The 12,515-nt window shown below is 39.7% G+C and overlaps 1 protein-coding gene across 2 annotated transcripts in view; it reads right to left on the reverse strand.

Moving 5' to 3' along the window:
• Positions 1–630: 630 nt before the first annotated feature.
• Positions 631–12,515, reverse strand: part of CERS6 (ceramide synthase 6) — a 350,216-nt gene continuing 338,331 nt past the window's right edge. Inside the window, exons 9-11 of one of the 2 annotated variants that reach the window (XM_066233890.1) lie at positions 9,895–10,051; positions 9,297–9,320; positions 631–6,838 (exon numbers count right to left, since the gene is read on the reverse strand). In XM_066233890.1, the coding sequence (XP_066089987.1) occupies positions 6,686–6,838; positions 9,297–9,320; positions 9,895–10,051 (334 nt within the window). In that variant the 3' untranslated portion in view covers positions 631–6,685. The remainder of the gene's footprint in view (positions 6,839–9,296; positions 9,321–9,894; positions 10,052–12,515) is intronic. The other variant, XM_066233891.1, reaches the window with a different exon arrangement.

Here is a 12,515-nt window from a genome sequence, read left to right on the forward strand (position 1 = left end):
AAGCCCCACAGGGGTCTTATCTCAGGGGCACATACGGCATACAGGCTCTGGGAGGCAGGGGAGACTGGTGACCACAAAGGCTGTTGGGGAGGTGATATCAGGGACTTATATTTGCTTGTGACCCGGTGGGCTGATATTTAGGACCTAGACAGGCATGAGGGGCTGGTGTCAATTTCAGGTCTCTGCAGGCCACTTGGCCAAACAAAACAGATGCAAAAGTAGCAATACCGTGGAGTAGCTTAGCTAAATTTCTGACAAAATAACATAGATGTAACATATAGATATAACATACTTGCTCAGTAGTCACAGCGATTATTGGAATTTGGGAAGGTTTGCAGGAAACTAGTAGGATGAGGTAAGCCCTGAAATAAGTCCTGTTTCAGGAAGGTGTGACATATCTCCCACACGGCTGGGTAGTGCTTAAAGAACAGGGCACTCACACCGTTCTCTTAATACTTATCTTTATTATGAAAGTGTTTCCAAAGTAAAATGATCCTCATAATAATGATTGCGTCCAGAGATCAAGAATGAATAATTATATTTTCATATAAAAATTAGCAAAACACAACGACAGTACATAAAATAATTCTAACTGGCTAACAGTACATCATTCCATTTCTGACAGAGATGCTCAAGCACTGAATTGTCTTAAGAAAAAAAAAAGTAAGGTTTTTGTCACCTATCCTATTTCTTATTGCAAGTTGAAAAAAATCAAATCCAAAAAAGAACCACCTCCCCCTTGCATGACAACAAATGGCAAAGGAGGAACTGATTAGGTCAGCAAAACAAAGAGTGGATAGAAGTCGAGAGCTTAGTGACATAAGTCTTTTGGAATTCAAACTTGGAGGATGTTTTCCACGTTTAAATTAACAAAGCTCTAAGTTAAAGTTCCAGAATCACTATATAACTGTTCCTATTACAGAGCTAATTTCTCTTTGGCAACTAATCTTTAAAAAGTCCTAATTTTTGGCCCTGGCCAGTTGGCTCAGCAATACAACATTGACCCAGCATGTGGAAATCCCAAATTTGATTTCCCATCAGAGAACACAGGAGAGGTGACCATCTGCTTCTCTCCCTACCCCTTCCCACTTTTCTCTGTCTCTCTCTTCTCCTCCTGCAGCCATGGCTTGATTGATTTGAGCATGTCCACCCTGGGCACTGAGGATGACTCCATGGAGCCCCTGCCTCAGGTGCTAAAAATAGCTTGGTTACATGGACTCAGATGGGCAGAGCATTGACCCCAGATGGGGTGGGCTGGGTGGATCCCAGTCAGGGTGCACGTGGGATTCTGTCTCTGTATCTCTCCTACTCTCACTTAAAGAAAAATACCCCCCAAAACCCTAATTTTTAAAGAGAAGTTTTATAATAACAGTTAAAAAATTACTGTAGGAGCAAAAGAAAAAAAAATTCTCTATAAAACCCATTAATATAGAAATCATACAAACAGCTGTTGTTCCTGGTTTCCAGGCCATGCAAGTTCCTACCAGATAGGAAGCCAAACTTTCATGGACCTGTGTTAAGGAAAACAGGCTTATATGGACACACACTTTGCGAAAAATGACATGAAGCAGGGAAGGAAGTATGGGTACAACTGTCCAAAGGCTACTGGGACACTGACAGCAGAAAAGTCATGGTATTCCTGCTTCCTTTTATCAAGAGAACCAGGAGGCTGAAAGGAATGTGAGTGAACAGATGTTAGGCTAGTGGTCCCCTCCTCTCACTTCCTGGGCAGTCTTGAGAATGCCTACTTATGTGGAGACACCCTATGATACACCATCTGGCTGTAGAGATTTTTTTATTTCTTTGATCTGATGAGGTCTTAGCTTGTGGCCATTCGGTAATGTGTTCCTTTTAAAGGCTTCAAGTTGAACTCAAGTTGGAAATACCCAGAAAAGAACAAGGATCTCCTTTGGGTATCTGAAGATCTTACTAACAGTTACTTATGAAGTTTGATGTTCTTTAATACAATTTTCTCCACGAAAGTCAACATCAGGTATGCTCCCTATGGGTATATATTAGAGGAGTTCCAACATCATAGTGTGTGAGTGGACAGGCCTTCTCAGCATCTGAGCGCCCCCTAGGGGAGAGTCTGGGCCACTACACACAAAGGCAAACCACAGGCTCTGCACTATTTCTATGAAGAACTAAACAGGGGTCACAGTGAACCAGTGCTAAATACTATCTGGTAATTTGAGAATTGGACAATTCCATTTTACCAAGAGAAACTTAAATTGACTCTGGGGACAACAATATCTTTATTAAAAATATATCCTGCTGCATTTTGCATGACTCCATGAACTCGACGAGTTTTGAGAGTATGCTGCCATAGACAGAATGCTAGATAGACAGCAAATACATTCACTAAAGCTAACTGCATTTTCTCTTTCTGTACAATTTACGTAGAAACTAAAAGTGACTTGTCATCACTTTATCATCAGTCTGACTTTGATCTGATTTTTTCTTATTTGTGTGTTAGAAACATTTCATGGTATTATTATTTATCAACAATTCAGGACTCAGCCAAAGACAAAGAAAAAAATAGTAAGACCTCAAATTGGAATCCTAAGACCTCAAATAGCACATGAAAGGCAAACATATATACTCTTATTTCCAAAGGATTTCTTGAACCTCTCTGGACATAACTACATTATTACACATACTGATAAACAATTTTTTTTAACACCTTTGGAATTCTTCTGTATATTTTTTACTTAAAATTAAGAAAAAATATTTGAATATTCAGGCAACTTTGGCATTAACATTTCCAAGAAGGGATAAAAATAACTATCAATAAAATAAAATCATGAACAGATTGGGAACGAACGTGTGTATCCATAAAGTTCTTTGTGAAGAGCTCTTTTGCAAACACTTAGTTAAGCTGAAATGGAATCTCATTTCTTATTTCTACCCAGGGTGAAAGCATCCAAGCTGCTCACATTCACTCTATCACATATATACTCAGAATGGAAAGTCTGGCAATAGAACTGGACATTTTGAGGTTCACCCACCATTTTGGCTAAAGGTGATCTAATCATATCTCACTGACGAGTTATTTCTCCCACCCAAGTGTTTGCTTTCTTTGGAGAATCAACCTTTCTTCCTGGTTTATCTTTGTCAGAAGCATTTCATTATCTGATGGTACCTCAGAACACCAGTACCTAGCAGCCTAGCAGGAGTCAGATGGTAAAAAAATCTAGGAGTGAAGCAGCAAGCGTCTGCATTTTTCCAACATACAGATTAATTGTACAAAATCTGGATAGTCACTCCCTTATTCTCAAGCTCATAGGACTAAATTTATAAGTGAGAACTGTATTTGGCCTATATGCTGACTGTAGGCCCTCTCTGATCTTGATTTTGCAATATTTAGCCCTGATGCTAAGAGACTGAAGAGATTTCTCAACTCTCAACTGTGTGGGTAGCGTGAACAGGAGGTTGAGTGAGAGAGGCAGGATGTTTCTATTGTACATAGTGAATGGTTTTTATGAAAAGAATATGGATAAGGATGAGTCAGGGATATTTTGTGGGGTTTTTTTCACATATTTGAAGAAATAAATACATACATGGATCACACATTTATGTGATTTATTGACCCAAGGTCAAATTCTACTTGATTTTCTACTTGGTTTCCCACTAAGAGATCTAGAAAAGCTATAACATCAGATATAAAGGTTATAGTGAATAACCTTTTTCTAGATTCCTCCCTACATGCCCTTTGTACCTGGGGAAAGTTTGAATGTGACCAGGAGGAAGGAGATATCAACACAGGCTAAGTTAACTGATGGGAAACAGCACTCTCACTAACCTACAGCTGAATTTACAAAATACACTTCTGAAACTACGGTCTGGCACAGCAAGAAGATATCTCACGTATTTTTCTCTTTCAGCCTGTCAGGCACCATGAGAGAGAAGCGGACAGAAACACATTATTCTTCACCTCAAGAAGCCCACAAATACCATTTTGATTTGTCCAAAAGAACCATTTGCCTTAAAATGTAAAATGAAATAAACATCTGTAGATTCCTTGAAGACTTGGTTAAATTAATGCCATTAGTCAGAGGGGCTCTCAGCAGTCTCAGTTCTTCCTCTAAATGACTTTTGGAAAAAAACCAAAAGATTGTTTAGGGTTGTCTTTGCTAGGGACAGACTCAATTTACTTCATTTTATGCAACTCTTCTTTAATAATTTATAAGCTGATCTTTTGAAATTGTTCTGTGCTAAAGAGCACCAGAGAATCCAAATCTGAGCACACTGTGGTTCTCTGGTTTTTTTTTGCCCAGGGAGGGGACTTGCTCTACACACTAAAGCAGGGTACAACCTGCTCTTCTCTTTCATACTAAGAAAATACATCTTTACCTTTGCAAAATTTCTCAGCTATAACATGCTTGCTGTTAGTTTTTTACCTGTATCTTAGCAGATGTCCACATGACAAACAAGTCCCTTTGATGTTTTATGATTGGTCTTACAAAGTCAAACCATCCAGAAATCACACTACTAGATACATCCCATTTGGTGAAATGAAATAATAAGGCTTTACATAAAGAATTAGCTGCATTGTGTTGCAATAAACCGGCAAACATATTTCTAAGCCTCGTCTGTATGGATCATGCCAGAAACATAGTATTTTGTACCTGGGTAGGAAGATTTAATATTACAGTGTGAGGTTTTTGTTTGAGAGCATTCTTTTAACTGCATGTTGAAAATTATGAGCACAAAGCTTTAATTAAAAAAAAAAAAACAGAACGGCATGTGAAGGGCTCTGAGCAGCACGTGCACCCGGGAGTTCTGCTGTGGTCTGCACTATGCCCCGAGTCACACATTTGTCACTGCATTGTCGTTCTGAACTCTTGTTTCACATTATGGTCTCTTTGATTTATGAAGTAAGTATTTGTAATACTTTTTTATTCCCTCTTACTGAAAGTTGGAAGAAAGGAGAAGAAAAATCTTTGGTTTATGTGTCTGGTTTTCTTATCTTATATAGATAACACAGCCACCACAGACAATGGGAACTTGTTTGTCAGGAGTCTCTCTCATTGCCAATATCGTCATTGTCCAGTGGAATTTTTGTTTTTCTGGCAATAGCTGCTGTAAAGTGAACAAATTTTCAAAGAAGCAGACAAAAGGACTCAGAGTGCAACGTTGCTCGAGTAACAGGAAGTCATTCTGAGTTGTGTTTAGGGAGAAAAATATGAGGTGAAATAATATTTCTCCCCTTTGCTTTATTTTGCTCAGCAAAATAAAATCATCAAAATCAAATAGGGCCCTTTATCTGAAAGTTGGTGCAATAAAGTGCTTTGCACTAGAGGTGACCTTTGCCGACTCTTGAAACTCTTTTTTTTCTGTGGCAGTATATACTCAGCTTCTTTTTTCCATGAGGTGACACAAGACTGTGCTAATTGCAGCGGCGATGATAAAGTTGGTTTGCACTCAGTGGCTCTCTGTGTTGTTTTAAGATCATGAAACAAGTTCCAGGTGGTAAGAATGATTTCTTTGTAACTATGAGGTTAAGCAAATGTCCTCCTTGAGCCAGAGCACTGACCTCATAATAGAGAATAAAGAGATCTCTGTCACCTACAAGGTGAATCCCCAACTAGTTACCATACTCCCTGAAGAAATCCTGGCTGTGTGCACAGGAAATGAAGTTTACTCCAAAGCAGTTTAGTACAAAACAGTTTTTAAAAAGCCCTCCAATAACTATACTCTTTAATTTGAACTGCTAAATGACCATGAAGAGTGACAATTAAGAAACAGCACTCTGGCTGGTTGGCTCAGCGGTAGAGTGTCGGCCCGGCGTATGGAAGTCCCGGGTTCAATTCCTGGTCAGGGCACACGGGAGAAGCGACCGACTGCTTCTCCACCCACCCTCCCTCCCTCCTTCTCTCTCTCTCTCTCTCTCTCCTTCCCTCCTTTCCCAAAGCCATGGCTCTAATGGGTTGAGCAATTTTGCCGCGGGTACTGAGGATGGCTCCATGGCCTCGCCTCAGGGCTGAAATGGCTCCATTTGGAGCAGTGGCCCCAAATGGGCAGAGTACCGCCCCCCCACCAGTGGGCTTGCTGGTTAGATCCCAGTTGGGGTGCATACGGGAGTCTGTCTCTCTGCCTCCCTGCCTCTCACTTTAATAATAATAATAATAATAATAATAATAAAGAAACCCAGTGCATTCTGTTTAAACGATAAACTGAGAGAATGGTCAGCAAGACCAGGCACCAACCCGAAGAAAGCAAACCTATATGGAGCAGCACGAAAACCGTGCACTGGGTTTTTCTTGCTCTAAGACAAGTCAAGCTGATGCTCCTAGCAGACTGACTATAGCAATAGGAAGGGGTAGAAGCGGAGAGAGCATCTCATTGTCATAAACCCAGGGAGTAAAAGGAGTGAGGAAACCCTCTTTTGTCCACAGATTTACAAACAAATACAAAAAAAATAAATAATATTCTAAGACAATACAAAATGCAAATACTGTTCCCTTGTATCAGTTACATACAGCATGCCTACATATAGAGAATGATAATTCTTCTTCATTCACAGATGGGACATATGGCAGTGCACTAGTCAAAATGCTTTGATAATCCTAACTTCTGTTTCTGGTGCTGAGATATTATGAAAGGAACTGAATTTTCAATTTATTAAATAATTCCAGGAACACATAGTTCACTTTGTTCTGGACTTGTAGCTTTGAGCAATTAATTAATCATCTACAGAGCAAGGGCCGGTCAGGAGGTACCCGTTGGTTCCACTGGTCCCGTTGGTGGTGGTGGCTGTGTGGGGCTTCTTCCCTGGAGGTTCTGAGTCCTCCTCATCTGAGCTAGACTCAATATCACTTCGATCGTCCTTGGACACCTGTGGAACACAAGAAGGTGAGTGAAACCGGCTCCTAAGGAACCGTTCAGGTATGGCATGCTCAGAATCACATGCAGTCATACACGAAGGAAAACAGATCCAAATGTTAAAAAAATCCAAGAGGGTAAAAACCTTGCCACAGTAAATAAGTCCCCCTTCACTGCAGTATACAATTTGGGTGACAAAGTCAGTTATCAAGGAATGTAGGTGAATTTAGGTATTACAGCAGCTATATTTGTTGATCTCTTTAACGTACCTTTCTATATTGAGAATGTACTAGACCATGAGTCCTACCTTTACCGGCAAAGTGGCCTACTGCTCTAGTGGAATGGCAGTATAGGAATTTGGTACAAATGAGTCAGTGTACGCTCTGATGATCACCATATCGTTGAGACTCATTTAAAGCTAGCTCTACACTAATGGAGATATCCACTAACTCAGATCATCAAAACATCAATCTTACTTGGTTTTCTAATGTATTATTTTATGATTTAATTTGATTTTCTTTTCTGTCTGCTAAAATTAAGTAGAAATGTTGTGTTATATACCACATAATAACTAATGGCAGTAGCGGGCATTTTGAGAACCTGCTGGGTGAGGTTTAGTTTTAAATATTTCCCAAGGAAAATCTGCTGGCTGTATCATGAATTGGTTCCCATTATTCCAGGGTTCACTCTCATTAACTAATGAGGATGGTCACTTAAGACACCAGATACAAATCTATACATTACTGTAAAGAATGAAAAAAAAAATCAGATTGTCTAGCAAGAAAGTAATTTAGGGGGAAATTAAGGAATTACTCTACTGCTTTTAATATTAAAATAGTTTGAGCCTCCTGCTTTCTAAGTCCGAATTATGATAAACATTTTCCCATAAAAGGCCTTAAGACCTTTGGGTAACTGATCAGCATTCACTTACTTCTAAGTGGGGCAGCAATAGGCACCTGGTAGCCTGGCTTCCCAGAAATTTCCCGAGTCTAGTCACCTGTGATTCTCTAGGACGTGGGTGGGGGAACTTGGCTAGGCCTCCCGGGAAGTACATCAGAATTACCTGGTGAATTTTTCATACCACATCCTCTCTGTGCTACCACTACTCCTCAACCTGAGAACCCTGGAATTCGGCGCCCTTCCAAGTGCAGAAGCCACCATCACTGAGAGGATGCCACTTCAGTTAGGTGGGAGGGAACCAGAGATGAACTGAGTAAATAGCATAGAAATGGACTTCACTCCAGTGCCCCTTGAGATGAGGTTAAACTCACAAGGACCATCAAGAAGATTTAGATACTGAAACATCAAAACAACTAGATTATAAGGATACTTTAAGTTAAAAACACATGGGTCACAAAGACAGCACTACAGTAGGGCTCCACTATGTACAGAAATCCATTAGTCATAAATTAAGCTGCTAATAGGAAAGAAAACTTCAGTTTCAGAATGATTAATTTACATTTGCATGATTAGTAAGATTACTTTTAATTGCATTTGGGATTAAAAATCTGTAGTTATATTAACTTCAAAGAAAGGAACAATTTAGAATGTCTCAAAATAACCCACAAAAAATTAAGTCCATAAACTATGGCCATGAATCTTACTGTCCTAGGTGAGCAGTAATGGCAATTAAAATATTATGAAGCCTGAGAGATAGAATAAAATTAATGACCATCTCTTCATAAAGTTGAAGGAATAAATTGAAGAGGAGACAATATGTCTGTTGCAAAGAGCAATGCGGTCAGGACACTAATCCACGGCATCCTGGTACCTTCGGTTATTGTTATCCTACAGACAGTATTGTGCATGTTGGCTTAACTTGTATCCAAATGAGAACAAGATCATTTTTTAAAAATAGAAACATATATTCACTTAAAAGAGTAAGAGGTCACAGAGGAAAAAAACCCAAGCTTTTGCTTCTAAATGATGCATTGATCAAAATATTTCGGATTTATATAATAAGAGCTGACACTGAGAAATGGCTTCATAGAACATGACTAGGTGTCCCAAGTCCCTCTGTGGAAGGGTCAGCTCCGTTTTCTTCAGTGAGGACAAGGTGGTTAGTTCAGTGCTGCCCTGTGGTCTGGGGCAGCCCAGGCTGCTGCTCAGGGCTTCGTTCCAGACTGCGTTCTCTTCTCCCCAACTTAGTTCTCTTTCTCCTACTTCACTTCAGTCTATTTCTGTTTTTTAACCAATATGTTAAACACTGGTAAAAAAAAAAAATTCCTCTCCTTCTCTGTGGGATCATGCAAAATTTAGCAGAATGCAAGCTCATACCAGAGGGTGTTCACTGAGCTGTTCCCAGCATCCCTTTATAGCTGGTGGGAGCCGTACCTCAGTTAGAGCCTCCAGCCAGTGCCCACAGATTAGACAGAACAATGCGCACAGAAACAAAAGCATCGGAGTGCCCCTCCGACAGGCGGGCTACCGTGGCGCCCAGACAAGCACAGAGAGAGCTGTGAGAAACTTACATGTAAAGGGTTCCACTTCCCAGCCTTCCAGGGTGGCAGAAGGAAGAGAACAAACAAGGAAAATAAGAAAATATCATAGAGATGTTCTAGAAAAGTCACTGCTCTATACAGAGGGGCAGGGGCTCAATAAGCTTTATTCAAATCAGCCACAGGAATCCTTTTTTTTTTTTTAAACCAAAGGGTTCAACTAAATTTTATTAGAAAAGCATAAATGGGCATATTGCATCGAGCAACCCTTCTCAATAAAAGGAAAGAAGTTATTAAATTTCTAATCAGTGTAGGTATAATCAGAGAAGGACCAAGGGAGACAGAGAGAGGGAGAGAAAGAACACAGCAAATAATATATTATTAAATCAAAAGTCATAACTGTAGAACACAATCACCATCAGTAAAGCAACGCTTCAGCTTATAAAGTAAACCAAATAGAAGACAGTAAAATTTTGATTTGTGTTTCTAGTAGGTTGTGCTCAATTTTCCAAAAAAAAAAAAAAATCAGTATTAATAAAATTTGAAATAATAAATGATGTTCTTGTTGATTCATAGCAATCAAGAAACATGATTATCTGGGACATATTAGAAATGATGAATTTTGTCTTACCTTGCCTTTTGAAATAGCTTTGCAAGCTATTTTTATGATCAAGTAAGACCAGAAGCAGTTCAAGCCTTGTACTAGCAATAGCAGTAGGTTAAAAACCCACCATGAAGGATAAGGTCCAACGATCTCCCAACTTTCAAACAGTGTGGTATTTAACACCCTAAGGGAAAAAAAGACAGACATCATTGAACATAACTTCTCACTTTGCTTTCAGAGAAAATCTAGTACCTCCCCAGAAGCAGAATATCAGCAATATCCTCAAACCACTCCCTCCCTGAAAGGCTGACCAGGTGTTTCAAAGAGCCATCACCTGAACTACTAGGCAGAAGTATCTAAAAGAGCTGGTCTCTCTGTAACCCACCGTCAGGGCCAGAATGGAGCAGCCCCCTGGGCAGCTACCTGAGAGCTGTGTTGGGGGCTTGGCTCTCATCCCTGCTGGGTCTGCCTCTCAGACTCGGGAAGTTGGCTCATGCCTTCTGGACTCAGACTGCTGCCACAATGAACAATACCCACAGAATTGTGGAATCCCCCTTACTTCCCCGCTCTCCTCCTCAGCTTACTGTAGGGCTGGTTTGGTATTCTAAGAGTGTTGATAAAACGCATCTAAGTGTATTTCCACCACCTGCCAGTGCAACACTTTGCTGGGACCGCACAGGAGAGGTTAGGTCAGGGGTTCCCAAACTTTTTACACAGGGGGCCAGTTCACTGTCCCTCAGACCGTTGGAGGGCCGGATTATAAAAAAAACTATGAACAAATTCCTATGCACACTGCACATATCTTATTTTAAAGTAAAAAAACAAAAACAAAATGGGAACAAATACAATATTAAAAATAAAGAACAAGTAAATTTAAATCAACAAACTGACCAATATTTCAATGGGAACTATGCTCCTCTCACTGACCACCAATGAAAGAGGTGCCCTTCCAGAAGTGCGGCGGGGGCCGGATAAATGGCCTCAGGGGGCCACATGTGGCCCACAGGTCGTAGTTTGGGGACCCCTGGGTTAGGTGGACAACACTTAGTGCCTAAGGAGGAGGGATGGAAAACTCTGCAATGTAAGACACAGACCACTCATACCAGAGCAGAAGGTATGATATATAGATAATTTTCATGAAAGAGTATAATGAGTGCCTTATGAGAAGTTATGAAAAGTACTTTAGGAACCTACAAAAGAAAAAAAGTCATTTATTGCAATTGGGATAAGATATAAAGAAGAAGAAGAATGAAAAATAGACATAAATAGGTTCTGTATCCCCAATTTCAGCAACCCATATTTATAGAACATAATTAGAACAGAGTGTATCTCTAACCCTGGCACACTAGTTGTCTCTCAAGAACAATAAACATGAATATTAAAATCCTAAAATCAAAAGTATGGAGTTGAATTTGACAATTCATTAAATTTAGGTTTATTATTCTGCTACCAGTATCCATCCTGGTGGAAGGGGGCCAATATTAGGAAATTTATTAATATAATGCATCATACATCCACAAGACAAATTGGTAAAATCTAATTATTTCAATAACAATGAAAGATATTTGGTAATGTTCAATCCTACAATGCTGATATTTAAAATTTAGGACTTAAAGGACTTATTAATATGATTTTTAAGCAAGTCAAATCCAGTTGTCATCACATTTAAGAAATATCCATTTTTTGGTTCTATAACCAGGAACAAACCACAACCAGCTGACGTCACCATTATTATTTATTTATTTATTTATTTATTTTTTGTATGTTTCTGAAGTTGGAAACGGAGAGGCAGTCAGACTCCCACATGTGCCCAACCAGCATGCCCACCAGGGGGCGATGCTCTGCCCATCTGGGGCGTTGCTCTGTTGCAACCAGAACCACTCTAGCACCTGAGGCAGAGGCCACAGAGCCATTGTCAGCGCCCGGGCCAGCTTTGCTCCAATGGAGCCTCGACTGCGGGAGGGGAAGAAGAGAGACAGAGAGGAAGGAGAGGGGGAGGGGTGGAGAAGCAGATGGGTGCTTCTCCTGTGTGCCCTGGTCAGGAATCGAACCTGGGACTCCTGCACGGCAGGCTGACACTCTACCACTGGGCCAACTGGCCAGGGCCCACCATTATTATTTAACACTGTGCTGGAAGTTCTGGCCATTGACTATGGTAGAAAGTCAAAGATGCCATTTCAAATACGTAGACATTAAATCTTTGTAATTACTTTAAAAACAGCAAATAATTGAAACTTCCAATAACAGAAAATGGTAAAAAATTAGTTTTCATTCTTAATACAGAAATTATGAAGTCATTTTATATAGTAAATATATTTCAAGAGTTTATGATAGAGAAAAATACATATCATTTCAACTCCATAAACTAAACATACGTACACACACACACACACACATACAAATAATGCTTCCTGGAAAGGAGTTAATCAAAGCTATTAAAGCCTGTCATTGTGTGGATCAGAAATTATGTATATTTTCCTCTTTATATCCTTTTATTTTCCAAATCTATGGCAAATAATTAGAAAAAAATACAAGTTATTTGTAAAAAGGAATAAATTAGGATAATTCCTATATTCTTGCCTTGTTTATTATAACAATAACATTACTTCAGAACTACCTCTGCTTCTTGACATACTATTCATTTTGAC

Source organism: Saccopteryx bilineata, chromosome 5, assembly GCF_036850765.1.
Source record: "Saccopteryx bilineata isolate mSacBil1 chromosome 5, mSacBil1_pri_phased_curated, whole genome shotgun sequence".
NCBI classification, from domain to species: domain Eukaryota; kingdom Metazoa; phylum Chordata; class Mammalia; order Chiroptera; family Emballonuridae; genus Saccopteryx; species Saccopteryx bilineata.